Source organism: Triticum urartu, chromosome 5A (assembly GCF_056163025.1).
Source record: "Triticum urartu cultivar PI428250 chromosome 5A, HENAU_Tu73, whole genome shotgun sequence".
Classification (NCBI taxonomy): Eukaryota; Viridiplantae; Streptophyta; class Magnoliopsida; order Poales; family Poaceae; genus Triticum; species Triticum urartu.
In genome coordinates this window covers 476,060,376-476,080,831 of record NC_141877.1, presented here as the reverse complement: position 1 = coordinate 476,080,831, position 20,456 = coordinate 476,060,376, and the positions used below count along the sequence as shown (strand labels likewise).

At 46.0% G+C, this 20,456-nt stretch overlaps 1 protein-coding gene across 1 annotated transcript; it reads left to right on the top strand.

The window, feature by feature from the left end:
- The first annotated feature begins 10,519 nt into the window (after positions 1–10,519).
- LOC125509901 (large ribosomal subunit protein eL32z) lies at positions 10,520–12,615 on the top strand. Its single transcript, XM_048674929.1, has 4 exons — positions 10,520–10,659; positions 10,768–10,857; positions 11,955–12,136; positions 12,258–12,615. The coding sequence occupies exons 2-4, from the start codon at positions 10,768–10,770 to the stop codon at positions 12,385–12,387; spliced, it is 402 nt and encodes a 133-aa protein (XP_048530886.1). The 5' UTR covers positions 10,520–10,659; the 3' UTR covers positions 12,388–12,615.
- The last annotated feature ends 7,841 nt before the right edge of the window (positions 12,616–20,456 follow it).

Sequence of the window (20,456 nt, the reverse complement as noted above, 5' to 3'; positions counted from 1 at the left end):
TGATATACCAGTTCAGGGGTGGTCTCAGAGAAGAAATTCAGCTAGCTCTTGTTCTCTTTGAGCCCTTGAGGTACGATGAGTTCTACAACATGGCATTGAAGCAAGAGGCTGCTCAACTGAGGTGTGATGCTTCCAAGAAGCGAGTCAGAGACACTACTCCTTCTTCCTCTACTCAAGTGGCCAAGCAGCAGAAGTATTGGCTTCCTCCTCCTCCGTTCCATCAGCCGTATCATAAGAGCAAAGGTGGCAGTGGATCTTCCCACCCACGCAACCCTGGCTTTCAGAATAAGACTTCGTCGCAAGCTCCAAGATCAAGTGCTCCGTATCACCATCTGCTTTCAGAGGTCACGTGCAACAAGTGCCAACAGAAGGGTCACTATGCCAACAAATGCTTCAATCAGAGGCGTCTCTCTCCTCCTCCTCTTGTGAGATCGGCAAGTACAGCTGTGGTCAAGAATAACCCCAAGCACGCCAAGGTCAACTTGCTGAATGCAGCTCAGGCAGAGGACTCGTCAGATGTCATCATGGGTAACTTTCCAGTTAACTCTTTTCCCGCAAAAGTTCTTTTTGACACTGGTGCATCGCATTGTTTCATGTCAAGATCATTTGTTTCCAAGCATGACTTCGTTTCGCAAATGTTGGGTAAACCTATGGGAGTGGTTTCTCTGGCTAAGTCTATGAGGGCTACTTCAATAGTCCCGGATGTTTCTATCATGATGGGTGATTTCAAGTTTCTGGCTTCTCCAATTGTCCTTGGTAATTCGGATATTGATCTTATTCTCGGGATGGATTGGCTTTCTAAGCACAAGGCTCAGCTTGATTGTGCAGCCAGGCAGATTCAATTGACTCATTCGTCTGAGGATGTAATTGTCTTTGCCGCGAATGACGATACCATCCGTCTGTTCTCTCTCAATGAGAAGGGTGAACTGGATGCTATCTCGCAAATTCCAGTCGTTTGCGAATATCAAGACGTCTTTCCAGAAGAGCTTCCATGAATGCCTCCACACCGGCCAGTTGAATTCGTCATCGATCTTGAGCCTGGCACGGAACCAGTGTGCAAGCGTCCTTACAAGCTCGGACCTGAAGAGTTGAAGGAGCTGAAGAAGCAACTCGATGCTCAAGAGAGAATGGGTCTCATCCGACCTAGTTCTTCTCCGTGGGGTTGTGGTGTTCTTTTTGTGAAGAAGAAGGATGGAACGGACCGACTTTGTGTTGATTACCGTCCATTGAACAAGAAGACCATCAAGAACAAATACCCACTTCCCAACATTAACGAGCTGTTCGAACAACTCAAAGGCGCCCAAGTATTCTCCAAGCTTGATCTCCGTATGGGTTATCATCAGATTCGAATCCGTGAGCAAGATATTCCCAAGACGGCTTTCAGGACAAGTTTTGGCTCATATGAATACACTGTCATGTCTTTTGGCCTCGTCAACGCTCCTCCGACGTTCTCTCGCATGATGAACTTCATCTTCAACGCCTACACCAATGACTTTGTTTTGGTCTATCTCGACGACATTCTGGTCTTTTTGAAGAACAAGGAAGATCATGCCAAGCACTTGTGTTTGGTACTCGATAAGCTCAGGGAACACCAGTTCTACGCCAAGTTCTCCAAGTGCGAATTTTGGCTCGATGAGGTTCTTTATCTTGGTCATATCATCTCTGCCAAGGGCATTGCGGTGAATCCCGAGAAGGTGTCTGCAATTGTGAATTGGGAACCTCCTCAGAACGTGAAGCAACTCCGTAGCTTCCTCGGTCTCGCAAGCTACTGCCGAAGATTCGTTGAAAACTTTTCTAAGATCGCGAAGCCTCTCTCAAATCTTCTCCAGAAGCACGTCAAGTACGTTTGGTCTCCGGAGTGTGACATTGCTTTCAACACCTTGAAAGAGAAATTGGTCACTGCTCCAGTTCTGACTCCGCCTGATGAATCCAAACCGTATGAGGTCTTTTACGATGCCTCTCTCCAAGGTCTTGGCGCAGTGTTGATGCAAGAGAAGAAAGTTGTTGCTTATACCTCTCGCCAGTTGAAGCCCAATGAGAAGAACTACCCCACTCATGATCTCGAGTTGGCGGCAGTTGTGCATGCTCTTTTGACTTGGAGACATCTCTTATTGGGAAGAAAAGTGGACATTTTCACTGATCACAAGAGTCTCAAGTACATCTTCACTCAGCCCAATCTCAACCTCAGGCAGACTCGATGGGTCGAAATGATTCAAGAGTATAATCCGAGTATCGAGTATACTCCAGGCAAGGCCAATGTGAGTGCTGACGCATTGAGCAGGAAGGCTTACTGCAACAGTCTGATTCTCAAGCCTTATCAACCCGAGCTTTGTGAAGCTTTCCGCAAACTTAATCTGCAAGTTGTTCCTCAAGGTTTCCTCGCCAACCTTCAAGTCTCTCCTACCTTGGAAGACCAGATTCGCCAAGCTCAACTTCTTGATGCTATGGTGAAAAAGGTGAAGATTGGGATTGCCAAGAGTCAACCCAAGTACAAGTGCTACCGCCTTGATGACAAGGATACTCTCTTCTTCGAGGATCGTATTGTTGTGCCCAAAGGTGACCTTCGTAAAGTGATCTTGAATGAGGCTCACAATTCTCTCCTCTCCATCCACCCTGGGAGCACGAAGATGTATCAGGACCTCAAGCAGGCTTATTGGTGGACTCGAATGAAGCGCGAGATTGCTCAGTTCGTGAATGAGTGTGATGTCTGCAGAAGAGTGAAGGCAGAACACCAAAGGCCAGCTGGTCTCCTCCAACCTCTTGCCATTCCAGAATGGAAGTTTGACCACATTGAAATGGACTTCGTTACTGGGTTTCCAAAGTCCAAGCGTGGCAATGATGCTATATTCGTTGTCATCGACAAACTCACTAAAGTGGCTCACTTTCTGCCTATCAAAGAGTCAATCACTGCAGCTCAATTGGCGGAGCTCTATACCTCTCGAATTGTCTCTGTGCACGGTATTCCACAAGTGATCTCTTCAGACCGTGGCAGCATCTTTACCTCCAAGTTTTGGGATTCTTTTCAGAAGGCCATGGGCACCAACATCCGCTTCAGCACAGCTTTCCATCCTCAAACTAGTGGTCAAGTCGAGCGTGTCAACCAGATTCTTGAAGATATGCTCAGGGCTTGTGTGATCTCCTTCGGCATGAAGTGGGAGGATTGTCTTCCATATGCTGAATTCTCCTACAACAACAGTTTTCAAGCAACTTCGGGCAAGGCCCCATTTGAAATTCTGTATGGCAGGAAGTGCCATACCCCTCTCAACTGGTCTGAAACCGGTGAACGTCAGCTTCTCGAAAATGACTTAATCACAGAAGTAGAGGAAATGTGCAAAGTCATTCGAGATAACCTCAAAGCAGCCCAATCGCGCCAGAAGAGCTACTATGATAGTAAGCACCGTGATTTGGCTTTCGAGATCGGAGATCATGTTTACCTCCGCGTCTCTCCTATGAAAGGTACTCGTCGCTTCGGTATCAAAGGGAAGCTTGCCCCTAGATACGTGGGACCTTTCAAGATTGTCAGCAAGAGAGGCGATCTCGCTTATCAACTCGAGCTTCCTTCAAACTTTGCAAATGTGCATGACGTGTTCCATGTCTCTCAGCTCCGAAAGTGCTTCAAGACTCCTGACCGCACCATCAACTTCGAAGACATTGAGCTCCAAGAAGATCTCTCTTATCATGAGCACCCTGTTGCTATTCTTGAAGAGACTGAACGCAAGACTCGCAACAAGTCAATCAAATTCCTCAAAGTCAAGTGGTCACACTATTCCGACCGTGAAGCTACCTGGGAACGCGAGGATCACCTCCGTTCTGAGTACCCGGCGTTCTTTCAGTCCTAGATCTTGGGACGAAATCCTTTCGTAGTGGTGGAGTGTTGTAACACCCCGGATATGATTTTCCTAATATGTAATCCAACTCTTGCCGTTTCCGGCGTTAAGTTATTTTATTTTCTCGGGTTCGGGTTTTTGTCTCCGTGTGTTGTTATCGTTGTCATGCATCTCATATCATGTCATCATGTGCATTGCATTTGCATACGTGTTCATCTCATGCATTCGAGCATTTTCCCCGTTGTCCGTTTTGCATTCCAGCGCTTCGTTCTCCTCCGGTGGTCATTTCTACCTTTATTTCATGTGTGGGGATTAAACATTTCCGGATTGGACCGAGACTTGCCAAGCGGCCTTAGTTTACTACCGGTAGACCGCCTGTCAAGTTTCGTACCATTTGGACTTCGTTTGATGCTCCAACGGTTAACCGAGGGACCAAAAAGGCCTCGTGTGTGTTGCAGCCCAACACCCCTTCATTTTGGCCCAAAACCCACCAAAACCCTCTCCATCATTTAGAGCGTTCGATCACGATCGTGTGGCCAAAAACCGCACCTCATTTGGACACTCCTAGCTCCCCCTATGTCTATATATAGACCCCCTCCTCAAAATTCCCGGATCCCCTTCTACCATAAACCCTAGCCTCGCCCATCTCCGCCGCCGGACACGTCCGGTTCCCATCGGACGAGTCGCCGCCGCCGCCCGCAGCCAGTGGCGTGCCGCCACGTGGCGCGCCGCCACCCGCGCCCGCTCCGGCCCGCTCGGCCCGGGGAGAGCCCCCGCGGGCCCGATGCCGCGCGCCGCCTCCTTCGCGACCCCGCCGCCGTCCTCCTCCAGTCCGGCCACCCGAGCCGTCAAGCGCCGCCGCCCGCCATCTCCGGCCGCCGCCACCAGAGTTCCGCCGCCCCGCCGCCAAGCTCGCCGCCACCCGGCCGTCGGGCGCCTCCCGCCGTCGTCCGCCGCCCCCTCGTCATCCGCGCCGCCCAAGACCGGCAAGTCCCTCTCCGGCGTGCTCCCGACGATCTCTGGCGAACTCCCTCCTCCGGCGAGCTACAGTGATCCCGGCGAACCTCGAAGTCCGTGCGCCGTATCTGGATCTGAGACTTGGCCCGGTTGACTTTTTATCCCCGAAACCCTAATATTTTGGCTATGTTCATCGCATCGTAACTCTGCATCTGTAGCTCCGTTTTGGGCATATAGCATATCAAAATGTTCGTCTCAGAGAGCACATCATTTCATCTCATTGCATCATTTTCATTTAAGTTCACCGTGATGCCCGAAATGCTGTTAGAAGTATGCTATTTGAGATAATTGTCAGATCTGCTGCTCCAATTAGTTATTTGTCTTTTTTGCCATGATTATTGTGTGCATGATATGCCCCTGAGCTCTTCATGAGTTTTGTTATACGTTTTGCCATCTATCCAGAGGTGCAACCCATGTATTTTTGTGATGTGTGTGGTGACTAGCACAAGCTTGCAAAGTGGAGCATTCGTTAATGCTGATTTCAGGGACTTAGCAATTCCACTAAGTCCTTGATCTGTTTATTTCAATATGCCATATGTTCATGTTGTTTCCTAGTGATCCGTGCCTCTTTTGAGGATGATCAGTAAGGATGTTTGGTTAATCTTGTAGTGCTCTATCCATCCATGTCTTTGTTTGCAATTATGGAGCACCCTAGCTTGAGTCAATCGAGCTCTACTTTTTTCATTTCATGAATCTGGGCAGATTGTCTACTTGTTAGCGATTTTGCCGAGGATGTTGTAGTTGATCCGTGCATGCTATGTTATTGTTCTTGCCATGTCTAGCTTGTATTTTGTGTATTCTTGATGGGTTATGCTTAGATTGTCATGACTTGCTCTGTAGTGAGTGCATCGAGCTCGTAAACATGCCTACTTGATATCTGTTTTAGCATGCTCCAGTTTTTCACTAAGTCTGAGAACTGATTACGTTTTTGCCATGTTCACATGCTTGCAATTGTATTTTCTGATCCCTTTTGGCTCAAGGTCACTAAGGGATTTTTGTTAAGCTCTTTGAGTAGCTCCATGCCATGCTTTACTTTGCCATGTTCAGGTCCTGTAGCATATAGTTTTCATGCTCCAAAGTGTGCTATCTGATCTGAAATTCCAGACAAATGTTAATTTCACTAAGTCTGAGATCTGTTTGCCAAATGCATTTTTGCCATGCTTGTTTGAACCTGTTAATGGATGAATTGGCCGTAGCTCAGTGCTAGTCTTTTGTTAAGAATCATGAGTGGATCCCTGCCATGTATTTTTATGCCATGTTTGAGTGCTGTAGCATGTTCATCTTGTTGCATTTAGATGGCTACTTGCTGTAAATCGCAGAACGCGGTCATATTTGAATTGATTGCCATTTCCAAACCGTAACTCCGATTCCGGCGTTCTTTATATCGTTTTCAAGCGATTTCATCTCACCTTTCCAGTGGCACACTTGGATTTCCATGTTGAGGCCAGGTTCATGCATTCCTTGTCAAATCTTGCATATACATCACATATTGCATCCCACATAGCATACCATCTTGCATCATGTTGTTTGAGTTTGCACGTGGTTGATTGTGTCCTTGTTGCTTGTTTGTCTTGTTTGGGTAGAGCCGGGAGACGAGTTCGCTAACGAGGAGCCCGTTGAGTTTGATTTCGAGGATCCAGTCAACTCTAACAACTTCGCAGGCAAGATGATCATACCCTCGAAATCACTACTATCTTTGCTTTGCTAGATGCTCGCTCTTTTGCTATGCATATGCTACGATGCCTACCACTTGCTTGTCATGCCTCCCAAATTGCCATGTCAAACCTCTAACCCACCATGTCCTAGCAAACCGTTGATTGGCTATGTTACCGCTTTGCTCAGCCCCTCTTATAGCGTTGTTAGTTGCAGGTGAAGATTGGAGACCGTTCCTTGTTGGAACATTTTTTACTTGTTGGGATATCATTATATTATCTTGTTATATTAATGCATCTATATACTTGGTAAAGGGTGGAAGGCTCGGCCTCTCGCCTAGTGTTTTGTTCCACTCTTGCCGCCCTAGTTTCCGTCATATCGGTGTTATGTTCCCGGATTTTACGTTCCTTACGCGGTTGGGTTATAATGGGAACCCCTTGACAGTCCGCCTTGAATAAAACTCCTCCAGCAATGCCCAACCTTGGTTTTACCATTTGCCACCTAGCCTTTTCCCTTGGGTTTCGCGGACTCAAGGGTCATCTTATTTTAAACCCCCGGGCCAGTGCTTCTGTAAGTGTTGGTCCAACCTAGAGCACCATGCGGGGTCGTTCCTTGGCAACTTGGGTTACGTTGGCTCCCGTACGCTTAGCTTATCTGGTGTGCCCTGAGAACGAGATATGTGCAGCTCCTATCGGGATTTGTCGGCGCAGCGGGTGGTGTTGCTGGACTTGTTTTACCATTGTCGGAGTTGTCTTGTAGAACCGGGATACCGAGTCTGATCGGAATGTCTCGGGAGGAGGTCTATTCCTTCGTTGACCATGAGAGCTTGTCATGGGCTAAGTTGGGACTCCCCTGCAGGGATTTGAACTTTCAAAAGCCATGCCCGCGGTTATGGGCAGATGGGAATTTGTTAATGTCCGGTTGTAGACAACTTGAACCTTAACTTAATTAAAATGAATCAACAGTGTGAGTTACCGTGATGGTCTCTTCTCGGCGGAGTCCGGGAAGCGAACATGGTGTTGGAGTAATGCTTGCCGCAGGTTGCTCTCTAGTTTCTTGTTCACACTTTGCCTCCTCTTCTCGCTCTCTTTTGCGAACAGGTTAGCCACCATATATGCTAGTCGCTTGCTGCAGCTCCACATATATTTTACCTTGCCTTACCTATAAGCTTAAATAGTCTTGATCGCGAGGGTGCGAGATTGCTGAGTCCCTGTGGCTCACAGATTACTTCCAAACCAGATGCAGGGCCTGATGATTCCGTTCCAGATGACGCGCTTGAGCTCAAGTGGGAGTTCGACGAGGACTCACGCCGATACTACGTGTCTTTCCCTGATGATCAGTAGTGGTGCCCAGTTGGGGTGATCGGGACCGTGTCGCATGTTGGGTTATCTTTTATTTTGGCGCCGTAGTCGGGCCATGAGTGTTTGATTGATGTAATGCTATTTATGTACTTGGATTGACGTGGCGAGTGTAAGCCAACTATGTATCTCCCCTTTTATTATCTATATTACATGGGATGTTGTGAAGATTGCCTAACTTGCGACATTGCTTTCAATGCGGTTATGCCTCTAAGTCGTGCCTCGACACGTGGGAGATATAGCCGCATCGAGGGCGTTACATCACCGTACCACGTCGTCATGCTGACAAAAGTCTCCCTCAACACTTTGCTGGATCAAGAGTTCGAGGGACGTCATCGAGCTGAACGTGTGTAGAACTCGAAGGTGTCGTACGTTCGGTTCTTGATCGGTTGGATCGCAAAGACGTTCGACTACATCAACCGCGTTAAGCTTACGCTTCCACTTTTGGTCTACGAGGGTACGCGGACACACTCTCCCCTTCTCATTGCTATGCATCTCCTAGATAGATCTTGTGTGATCGCAGGAAATTTTTGAAATTGCATGCTACGTTCCCCAACAGATTCGAGCAATGCCTTCAACATTGGGTGATCGCAAGTATTAAGGTCCAAACACTGCCACCACTGCCCTGCAGAACTTGTACATACACTCAATGGTCATGGACTCGGCCATGCGCCCATAGTCTTCTAGTGAATCATCGGGAGCTCCGTATACGAGCACCATCATAGATGTCGTGCACTTCTGGAGTGAGGTGAATCCAAGTGTGCCAGTGCAATCCTTCTTGCACTTGAAGTAGCTGTCGAACCCACGGATGTAATTCACAATCCTGAGGAAGAGATTTCAGCTCATCTGATAACGGTGCCGAAATACTTTGTCGCCGTGCAGTGGAGCGTCGGCGTAGAGCAAGCAATAGCCTTCCAGTCGATGCCTCTGCTTTGCCTTCAGCCGGCCTGACGCCAAGCCACCTCATCTCGGCTTTGCCTTGCTCACGAATAGGCCGACCAGAGCGGCGAGGACCACGAGGTGCTCTTCATCTTGGGCATCGGCATCGACTTCCTCCTCCAGCAGCGCCACGAACGCCTCCTCGTCTTCGGAGTCCATTGCCGAGGAGACAAATCGCCGAACACCTAGCGAGCGTGGTAGGCACGCAGCGGCCTGTATCCCCGCTTGCGTGGCTGGAGCACCAGAAAAGCTTTCCCAGGAGCGGGGTGGACGCTACCGCGGCGAACCCTCTCTTTCTCGGCAGGGAATTGGCCTCTATAGCAGCAGTGGGCAGGTAAGCGACGTCGGGATCGGCATAGCGGCAGAAGGGCTAGTGCGGGGGGGAGGGGGGCGAATCTGGAGGTGGAAAAAACGTTTTTCGCTTAGTGGTGGCCCATGCACCGTTTTCCCTTTTGCCCCCCCCCCCCCCCCGAAGAGCCCCTTGGTGCACTGGGTTCGCTCTGGGATCGCCAGGCCAAAAAATGGACCGAACCGGCGGAAAAAGACACGCCCTCGGGGGTGCGGCTAGAGATGCTCTAAGGCCGGGCAGATGGACGCGCTGTCCCTGAAAACAGACCGAGAGTCCGACGGAGTGACCGGAACAAGGGAAGACCAAGTGCTTACTTTTTTTTTCGTATTTCTTTTTTTTCCTTCTGTTTTGAGTGTCGGTTTCTTGGGTTTTCTTTTGCTTCTTTCTTTTGTTTTTGTTGGTAATTTTTATTTTTCCTTTGTTTTAACACATGAAAATTTCCAGTCATTGTTTATTTTTCTTACACACGCGTAACATTTCTTTGATACATGTTGAACAATTTTCAAATATATGATGTACACCTTCTCAAATGCATGCTAAATATTTACTAAATGTACGTTGAACATTTATTAATGGCATGAAACCTTTTTTAAACTACAAGGAGATTTTATTTACATTTTTTATTTTTTCAAAGAAATACGAAGAACTTTTTTGGAACATGTGACATTTCTTTACGTTATATGAAATTTTCCAAAAATGTCACGTACATTTTTTTGAAACCCATGAGTGTTGTTTTAAATGTCACGAATATTTTTAATGCTATCAATATTTATGAAAGTTATGCTAACAATGTTTTTACAATGCATTAACATTTTTCAAATTCATTGTCAACATTTTTAAAAGTTTTAAGTAAATTAAGTTTTTTGGAATATATGCATTCAAAATATTTTTGAAAATATAAACAAAATGTTAGAAAAATATAGGGTTTAGCCCTACCCTCTATTCCTCTGCCTTATCGCCGGTGCCGCTCACAATGCAATTTGAGGCTAGATGATGGGACCTTCTTATACTGCTAAATTCAGAGTCTTGGTCTGTATTCACTTCCAAGTTTAAACAAACACTTATCCAAATATAGTCCAGGTGTGATTAACAACCACAATGTAATCCACCTTTAATTGAAAACTACTCACTCGATCCAGAAGTACTTTTTCTTTGCCGGTGCCATCCAGAAATATTTGTCGAAGAAATGGATGTATCTAGATGGATTTTTAGTTCTATATCATCTATTTTTATTCACTTCCGCGACAAGTAATTTTGAACGCAGGGGAGTATTTGTTATGTCCGAGAAAACGCACATTCTTGGCGGCCCGGTAGCATGCACGCGTAAAATGGCTTACGTCCAGGCCTCGTCCGAATGTACGCCCGGCCCGTTTGATCGGCGAGATGGCACCATGCCAGGTCCGAGCCCACCCTTCAGTAGGGTTTTATCTCTTCTCGCGTTGCCCACCACCTAGACTCCTCCTCCCCTCACACTCCCTCCCATCGCCGCCGCCGCCGCCGCCGCTCGCCTTGCAAGGTACGTCCCTCCATCCCGCCGCCGACGCGTGAATCCGTCGATCTCGTCTCGACCTGAGAACTAACACCCCCTGCCTCCATCTGTTGGCCTCCCCCGTGCGCGTTGCAGATGGCGGTGCCTATCCTGAAGACGGCGATCGTGAAGAAGCGGGTGAAGCACTTCAAGAGGGCGCACAGCGACCGCTACATCGGCCTCAAGGTGAGACCCCTAGCCAGCCAGTCCCCTAGCTTCTGTTCCAGAGCCGCGCCATTTTTGTGATGGATTCTTAGGATTAGCTTTGTTCACGTGGGGTTCATGCCGGTTTCCCGACCTCAGCCGTTTGCCATGGATGCGTGGATCTGGTTTACATGTCGCGTTGATTTTCTAGTGCGAAGTTGGGTCTGGTCGTTGGTGTTTAGTGAGCACGCTAGGGGGTGGCTTTGATGTTCGACGAACTGTAATAGTGCATTGGGGCCATTCAGTCATGCTCTTTATCTTCAGTGTGTACACCACGGATTCGTATGGTGTGCTGTGATACTGTATATATCCTTTTAAGCTGTGCCTTTTTGTTCGTGAGAGCTTGTTTTCATATGTTGTGTTATATGTTGCTTGTGGCCTTGTGAATGGGGCTGTGCATTCCTGTTGCATTTAGCATGATCATATAAACTTATATACTGTACCATGGAAGCTTGTTACATCAGTCAGTTGCTTGCTCCAAGCGTCTGCGTGTCCATTCCTGTTGCATTTAGCATTATCATATAAAATTATATACCATGGAAGCTTGTTGCATCAGTCAGTTGCTTGCTCCAAGCGTCTGCGTGATCCTTGTTTAGATTTATCCTGGTGTGCACGGCACTTGTGCTATATTTCTTTTGGATAGCAAAGTCAGATACCCTAGAATTTATGTACAATCAGATCATGTCTTCACCATTCTGGTGATGATGTATGTATTTGGACATGCTCTTCTAGCTGAAATTGCATGCTGCACTATATGCCATCTAGCAGTTGGTGCTAATTCTAGTTACTTTGTTGCAAAGGCTTATTCAGTTATTTCTTTGCAATGTTTGTATGCTTATGTATTACTGTAGTCGCCATAAAGGATCCAGTAATTGATTATCTCCGCACCTCATCTATTTTTCTGTTTTGTTATGAATAGTTTCATCACCATTGTCGTACACTGAATGCTTGGATAGTTGGATGCCTTCTTTGTTTTCCTCCATTCTGTAGTTCTCTTGCTATAGTCGCCGAAGCTGCTATCCATTGCGTTAATTAATTGGGAGCCCTTATTAATTCATCTGTCCTGCTCTTATTTGTAGCAAAGCTGGCGCAGGCCAAAGGGTATCGACTCCCGCGTCAGGCGGAAGTTCAAGGGATGCACCTTGATGCCCAACATTGGATATGGTTCTAACAAGAAGACGAGGCACTACCTGCCCAACAAGTTCAAGAAGTTTGTGGTGCACAACGTCTCTGAGCTGGAGCTGCTTATGATGCACAACAGGTATGCGTCTTTGAGACTCACCAAGCTTGATTGCTTACGGGAGCTGCAGCTATCGTCTTCACTGTTCAGTGCCTGATCTAGTGGCGGCCTTTGCTAATAACTATCGTCTGTCCGCAAACAGGACGTACTGTGCTGAGATCGCGCACAACGTGTCCACCCAGAAGCGCAAGGCGATAGTGGAGCGTGCCGCCCAGCTCGACGTCGTGGTCACCAACAAGCTCGCCAGGCTCCGCAGCCAGGAGGATGAGTGAAATGTTTCAAACAGTAGCACTTTTGGATCATTTTGTTCCGTTCCCTGTAGTAGACTTAATGCCGAATCTGGAGTTTTCTTCTCTGTTCGCCTTGTTGATTCGACGCTGTTGAACACCTTGCTATCGATGCTGGTCATGCTCTCGTACTATAAGCACATCGACTTTGACGTGAAGTCCGGGTTGCCTTTAATCATCAGCTATGGAAAGATTTTCTGGGCCGCTTTTCAAGATCTTGGGGTTCTTGCATGTTTTTCAGCAGTGCTTTGACATGTTAGGTTCTGGATCTTACGAGGCATTTGCACCCATGGCTGCTTCATGTGCTGAAATGCTGAGTGGATTCGTGCGTCCTCTAGTTGTCACAGTGGGGATGCTTCATTGTTACGTTTTGTCGAGTCATGCTAAGGCATCTCTGACAGAAAGTTAAGCTAGTTAGGTTAGGGTAGGTCATGAAGTGGAGTAGTTTGCAGAGTAATGTCCAGTAGTAGCCTTGCCTCGGTTCTTGCATCGCAAAGTTGTACTCTTACTACTGTTTGGGCAACGGCCAAACCCGTGCATTGCAAGTCTTGATCTCGGTTTGATCAACACTTCAACGGAGCAGCAACGTGCAGGTGTTAGACATGACAATAGTGCGTAGCTCGCTGTTTGGGTTTTTTGGCCTAACAATTCATGCACCTTGGGCCCAAGACGTGACAATAGTGCTATACTTGTTTTGTAGAGGAGTGCACGAGAAATGTGATGCTAATATACTTGTTTTGTTTGTATCAAATAAATCTATAATGAAAATACGTAGATCAAAAGGCTCCTCGCCCCGTTCCATTTACTTGGAAGTGATACAGCACAGTAGGGTACACGGCCTATTTTTTTCTTCTCTTTTCGAAAGATTGGGTGTACACCGTACACGCGCCCTATTGGGCAACAGAAACTCGAACCACTCCCGTTCGGAAAAGTAGAGGGAACTAAGCTGGAGAATAAAGTAAAATTTGGATCTCACTTTTCTCTTCAAGAGGAAAGCATGAATTCCATTCCATAGCCTGCCACGAAAAATGTGAGGATGATCTTGAACGGCATCATAGCATTTCTTATTTTACTTGTGCCGGTGATCTGTCCCTGCTTATTAGTTAGTACTCCTATGGGGGGAAAAGAAGAGAAGAAGGGACTACAAAAATGGGTTACCATACGCTGATCCAGCAGGGCGCCTACCCACCACCCCTGTTCGGGTTGCTGTTAGTTGAGATCCATCCAACCACCGCTAAACCAGCAGTAGCGACAGGGTTAAGCGAGGGAGAGAGCATATATACCAAACGAACAGCCACTGCAGCGCAGCGCAGATTTCTTTTCCATTCTCTAATGCATCCAGCTGCCTGCTGGTTCAGCGATAAAAAGTTTTAGCTATATTAAAATAGTGCTTTGATGCGGTACAAAAGTCCAAAGACGATTTGTTTAAGGCGGAAACCCCATCGCCCCACCACAGGTCGGTAAACGCAATCCCATTTGTTTAAGCCGGGTTGTATTTTATTTTATGGGCCTGCCGAAATGATTGAGCTAGCGAGCGAGAGGGGTGGCGATTTGGTTAATCTAATCAACCGGCCGGGCCCCGTCGTTTCGCATGAAAGTTCATCAGCTCGGACGTGGACGATTGGATTAAACAAGCAGGCTACTCTAGCTTTGTGCCGCGAACGAACCGAAGGTAGACGCCTGATAATCAGATAATTTATCTGGTGGTACTAATATTCCCAGCACAGTAGTTGGGGTTTTATATGGTGGCAGTACGATGGGGACTTGTTCTTCGCCATGTCTAGCTAGCACTGGCGGCATCGCGGCGGGTCGGGTCCATGCATGATTAGCAGAGTCTAGTCTTACGCGCAGAAACATGGAATATAAAAGGTCCATGGTTAACGATGATCTTGTGTGTTGTCTACAATGTTCAACCTGTGTAAGATTTCACTTTGGCAAACGATCACCCCCGCCGATCCATAATAAGTGCCGCAACTTTAAGTTAAGATTGAACTAACATTTTCCGCAAAAAAAATTTGAACTAACATTAGTTCAAAACTACGATGTATTTTGAATCGGAGAGAGTAGTGTACTTTAATTAATCGTAAATCGGAGGGCGTAGAGCGGTGGCATCTCCACCCTGTGGGCTGCGGCTGGGGTCGCCATCCGCGGACAGCGTTCGCGCGCGGCGCGCCGCGAGCCCAGAGCTCGTCGCTGGTTTTGCTTAATTTAATCACCAGTACGTAACGTAGCCGCGGCGCATGTGAGCGAGCCTTCTTGGCTGGCTGACTGCCTAATTAATCCGGTCTCAGAGAGCGTACGTACGTACGTACGTGACGACGCACGCAGTGAGATGATGCAGCGAGTTTTTTCAACTGACCGCATGCATACTGCCCTGCCACCAAGTATCCTCCCCTCGGCGACTAACCTCCTTTTACGAGTACGTACTTTTTTGTGTGAATTGTTACTCCTCTCGACCGATCTGCACTTGATCTCAAATAACAAAGGAGAAAGAAAAAGAGCGAATTGCAGTTTGTACCCTCTATTTTGCTGTTTTTACAGTAGTTATATTGTCTGTGCGACTAAGTCATCGACAATTAATATGAATCGAAGGGAGTAATACTATATATCATTTCCGGCATAGCAGTTGGGTTTTATATAATGGTACCACCGCGACCCGTTCCTGCGTGGCAGCAGCATCGATCGATCGCGGTTGGTCAAGTCCATAAACAATTAACAAACTTACAAACGTACGCCAAATCACAAAACGGAGCTTCAAAGTCCTAATGCCTTAATGAGGGGTAGGGGTGCCTGTGCCATTTGCCTTATAAGAGAGAGAAAAACACCACGTCCTCGGATGATTTTTGTGCGCGCCTGGCATAAGATTTCGCTTTGACTTGCAATTAGTCTGGCATACAAATAAATCATCGCAGGTTTTGGTCGCTTAATTTTGTAATCACCAAGCATAATAACGTACTAGTGGAATGATGCAGCGGGCATACTACTCGTCTCCCACCAAGTCTCCTCCCTTCGGATGATTTTTCTCAAACCAGTTTTAAACATTATAATAGAAAAGCGAATAAAATAGCTCCTGAGCTTGCTAGATTAGCAAAATGTTTCATGACCAGGCATTGGATAGAGAAGCCCATGAGAAATCTTGTAACTCTCCTTATAGACGACGTAGCCATTATTTCATCAAATGAATAAAGTTCAAGTTGTTTTTCAAGAAAAAAAATCTCCTCCCTTCGGCGACTAATTAACCTCAACTCCTCCTCTTGTTACTACTCGTCTCGACCGACCACACTGGACACATGCACGCAGCACGCATGATCTCAAACAAGAAAGGAGGAAGAAAAATATCTCCGGACCGTACACCGCACAGCCGCGTACGTGTTGCCAAAAGAAGAGAGCATGCACTGCTGCATGCGGCGTACGTACGTACGTGTCGTGTAATAATACACCAATGACACCCCAAGAGAAGCTCAAATGCTGGCGGAAGAGCGCGCGATGCATGTGTGCCGCATGCATGCAACGCGAATCCAGCTATGGATCCTCACCTCCCCCCTCGTACGTGCGGTGCGTGTGCATCCCGCATATGCTGATGAATCGGCTCCCTTTCTGTACGTACGAGCGAGCAGTATCTTCTGCGATCTGCCGTGCGGGATGGACGGCCATGGAGGCAATGGACCTTTGCGGTCAGAGCATCGGCGCCTGATGTAGACCTCAACCTCTGTTTTGCTGCTTTATTTATTACTTACTCTGTCCCGTAATATAAAAATAATTTTTACACTAACAGGACGGAGGCAATAGTGTCAAAAACGTTTTTATATTGCGGAACAGAAGAGTATATTGACAAGCGTAACGTAGTAGTGAAACGATGCAACGGGCATGCCACACCACCCTGCCACTAAAAATCTCCTTCACTCGGCGACTAATTAACCTCAGGCCTCCTTTGATTTGTAGGAATGCCATAGAATTTTATAGGATAGGATTTGTATAGGAAAATTTTCTTTGAGGCTCTTTGGTTTGTAGGAATGGATTCCTATTCCTATATAGCATACGAATCAATCCTTCACATTTTGGAGAGAAAAAACATTAGCTAAGACTCAGGCCTCTTTTGGTTCATAGGATAGAAATGTTGTAGGAATAGGAAAATAATAGGAAGTGAGATGACATACATCTCAATGTCATCTCAATTTCTATAGAGAAAGAGATGTCATTTGATGCATAGGATAGAAATTTTTTCATTGAGACTTATCTAATGTTTTTTTTCCTCCAAAATGTGAAGGATTGATTCTTATCCTATATACGAATAGGAATCCATTTCTACAAACCAAAGGCACTCAAAGGAAATTTTTCTATACAAATCATATCCTATAGAAATCCTATGCTTTGGTTCATAGGATAGAAATGTTATAGGAATAGGAAAATAATAGGAAGTGAGATGACATACATCTCAATGTCATTTTAATGCCTATAGAGAAAGAGATGTCATTTGATGCATAGGATAGAAATTTTTCCATTGAGTCTTACCAAATGTTTTTTTCCTCCAAAATGTGAAGGATTGATTCCTATCCTATATACGAATAGGAATCCATTCCTACAAACCAAAGGGACTCAAAGGAAATTTTCCTATACAAATCATATCCTATAGAAATCCTATGACATTCCTACAAACCAAAAGAGGCTTTAATAAAAAAATCTCTATCCTATGCATCAAATGACATCTCTTTTTTTATAGAAATTGAGATGACATTGAGATGCATGTCATCTCGCTTTCTATGATTTTTCTATTCCTACAACATTTCTATTCTATGAACCAAAGAAGGCCTCAACTCCCCCCGTTACTACTTGTCTCCACCGACGTGTACATTCATGATCTCAAGCAAGAAAGGAGGACGAAATGAAAATATCCATGTGTACACCACACTAGCTACTCAGCGGCGTACGTGTTGCCCATAGAAGAGAAGATATACTAGTGCATGCGGCGTACGTACGCACGGGTCCTGTAATAATACCAATACAGTAATGATATGATACACCAAGAGAAACTCAGATGCTGGTGGAAGAGCACGCGACGTGTGCTGCATGCATGCGACGCGAATTCAGCTATAAAGATCCCGCCCTCGTACAGTACGCCTCGCATACTATGCTTCAGCTCCCTTTTGCGTAAGCAGTATCTTCTGAAATCTGCCGTGCAGGAGGGCAGCCCTGATTGATTCTGAACCTTGATCTGATGATCTGCGATCGGATCAGAGCACGGCCGGCCGTGCATCGCCGCCTGATGTAAACCTCAGCTTCGGCTTTGCTGAGTGCCACCGTTTCCGTTGCATGGGTTGGATGGTTGGTTGATTGATTGATTGATTGATCGATCGATCGTCGTGCCATCTTTTTTAAACAATCACGGCCTGCTTTTATTTTATTTTCAGAAAACGGCGAGCCGACTGAATTTTCTACACCATGAACAGTGCATTTCTCAGCTTGTCCAGACATATAAACGAAATGGCTCCGCACACGACACGGATATATTCCGTTTTAATCCTTTGTTAGTTTTCTTCTTATGAAAGGTCCTTGCGTGTACATATGTGGCATTATTACACCTCAGAATATGTTTTCAACCTGTTTTATAAATAAAACGCCAACCAAGTTCATGCAATACACCATCCAGGCGCGAGAAGAGTTAATAATAAATGTTGAAGCAGCAACACAAACGTGCCCAAAAACAGAACATCAAAGCGATACAAGATGCCTAGGATGGAGGAGCTGGAACACCAATTACCATGTTTAGCCAGAATGTCGCACTTCCCATTTGGTTGATTTATTTTATGAACTTGGTTGGTGTTTTTACCCGTTCTGACAGCTTGGGCTCACCTGTCAGGTTCGCGTGACCTGCAACATCACACATACGATGACGCCAAACATTGTTGCGTGCCTTCCCCACCTTTTTCCACCTCAACCTCGCTAACGAGAGCACATCATATCCAACCTCAAGCTCCAAGAGAACCTCCTCATTGACCCCCCCCCCCCCCCCCCCCAAGGCATGCCCTCATTAGGCAGGGTTACTACACCTCCGTCATACTCAGCGACAACGTCAAGCCCACCAATGTCTTGTCGTGCTCAAGAAGAAGAATGATCCCTATTTCGATCAAAAAACTTGACTCTAGAACTTTTAAGATCATTAAAAATGACAAAGTTGACATTGCTACTTTAGCCGATAATGCAATCAAGTTTAGTGAAGACAGAGGCATACTAATAGGGAAAACGATATAAAAGCCTACCGATTTTAGGCATCTGTACACAAACCCGCTTGGACGCAAGTCTGCATTGATTGTCATGTATAGCAGCATCGGGGTTAAGTCAAGTCCATGATTAACAAACTAGCATAGACAAAAACAAAAACAAAACAAGAAAGTCCATGGTTAATGCAGAGTAGTGGTGCTTGTGTCATTTATAAAAACCTCACTTTCTTTGCTGATTTATGTGTAGTGCGGTGCATAAGATTTTCAGTTTGACCACCAATTAGTCCAACAATATATAGATTACATGGTACAATATCAGATTCAAAATTAGAAAGATTCAGCAAAGAATTAAATAATACTAGTATTTTCATATCAATGTAACCATAGATCTTTTAGATTAATGCTCAAAATTAGATTTCAAAAAGATTCACCTCCTATAATCTTGACTTTGTAAAGATCCCAAAAGTTCAAAAGAAAAGTATATATGTTATAGAGGTAATGGTGTTCTATAAGCACCTAAAATCCCCAAGTCCAAAAACAAATTCATGAGTTGTATGAGATAAGAAATTACTGATGGCTTTATTTTTTAAAGGAATCGCGAGCGCACGCGGGGGGTAGTTCTCCCACCTGAATATTTATCGAGTGCCAAACATAATTTGCCTTTTGCATATCTTCAGAAAAGGGGGCTAGTCTTTGGAGGGAAGACAAGGTCGTTCCATGAGTTTGAACATGAAATTTTACTTTACTTTTTTGAGTACATGCTTGCGTAAACAAGAAGTTGGAATTTCACTTGTTTATAGGCATACTCTTAAAAGTTTTTTTTAAGGGGAGCATACTCTTGAAAGCTATTAACTTGGGTTTCCACAATAAATGTAACTTGTTACAAAATCTGTAACAAAAAGCTTTTAACGGTATAATTTCTTCGGAAAAACTGAAACTCACATCAGCAGGGGAAGTCCCGGATATTACAAATTAATGTATTAGCAGCATTCGACCAAACTTGCAGCTGCCGATGAGGAGCAGAGTGTGTGCGGACTCGTCGTCGCGGGCTTACTTAATCATGCAGGAGCATATTGACAAATAATACTAGTAATGAATAAGTAGCCGTGCATGTTACTCGACTGATTGGGACGGACGCTGGCTGGCTAATATATGAATCCAGCCCGGTCCTAGATAGAGAACGTACTGACGACGCAGGCAATGATGCAACCAATTTCTTATCCTACTACTCTAGCGAGGGCGCGTCCCACTACCACCTACGTAGCGCCGCTCCACGAAGCCTCCTCCCCTCGGCGACTAACCTCCACGGTCGACGCCAGACCCCCTTCCCTTCCCTTGTACCGGTTGCCTGATCCGATCCTTTTTTACGTTGGCGCCGTTGCCGATCTGTACTGTACGTGTGTGTATCTCAAAAGAGCGATCAGAGAAACAAAATATCTCCGTACTGCATGCATACCACACACACTACCGCGTAGTACATATTACACTACTAACACACACACACACACACCGCGCGCGACGTGTGCTGCAACGCGGATCCAGCTTATATGCACCGTACGCTTCAGGTCCCCTATCCCTATGTATGTATGTATGTATGTATGTATGATACTATGATCGCAGATATCTTCTGCAATCTCAAGCGCAGGACGACGGAGGCACGCACCCCCGTTCGGGATCGGCCTCATTTATATTTTGCTTGCTTGCTTGCTTATTATGTGTATCCGGTCGGCCGTCGGCACGAGAAAGATGTGGACCTTATGTGTATATGCTTATTTTGATTGATTTTCCCCACCATGAACGGTAGTGCAGTACCTTCTGTGGTCAGTCCATCGAGAC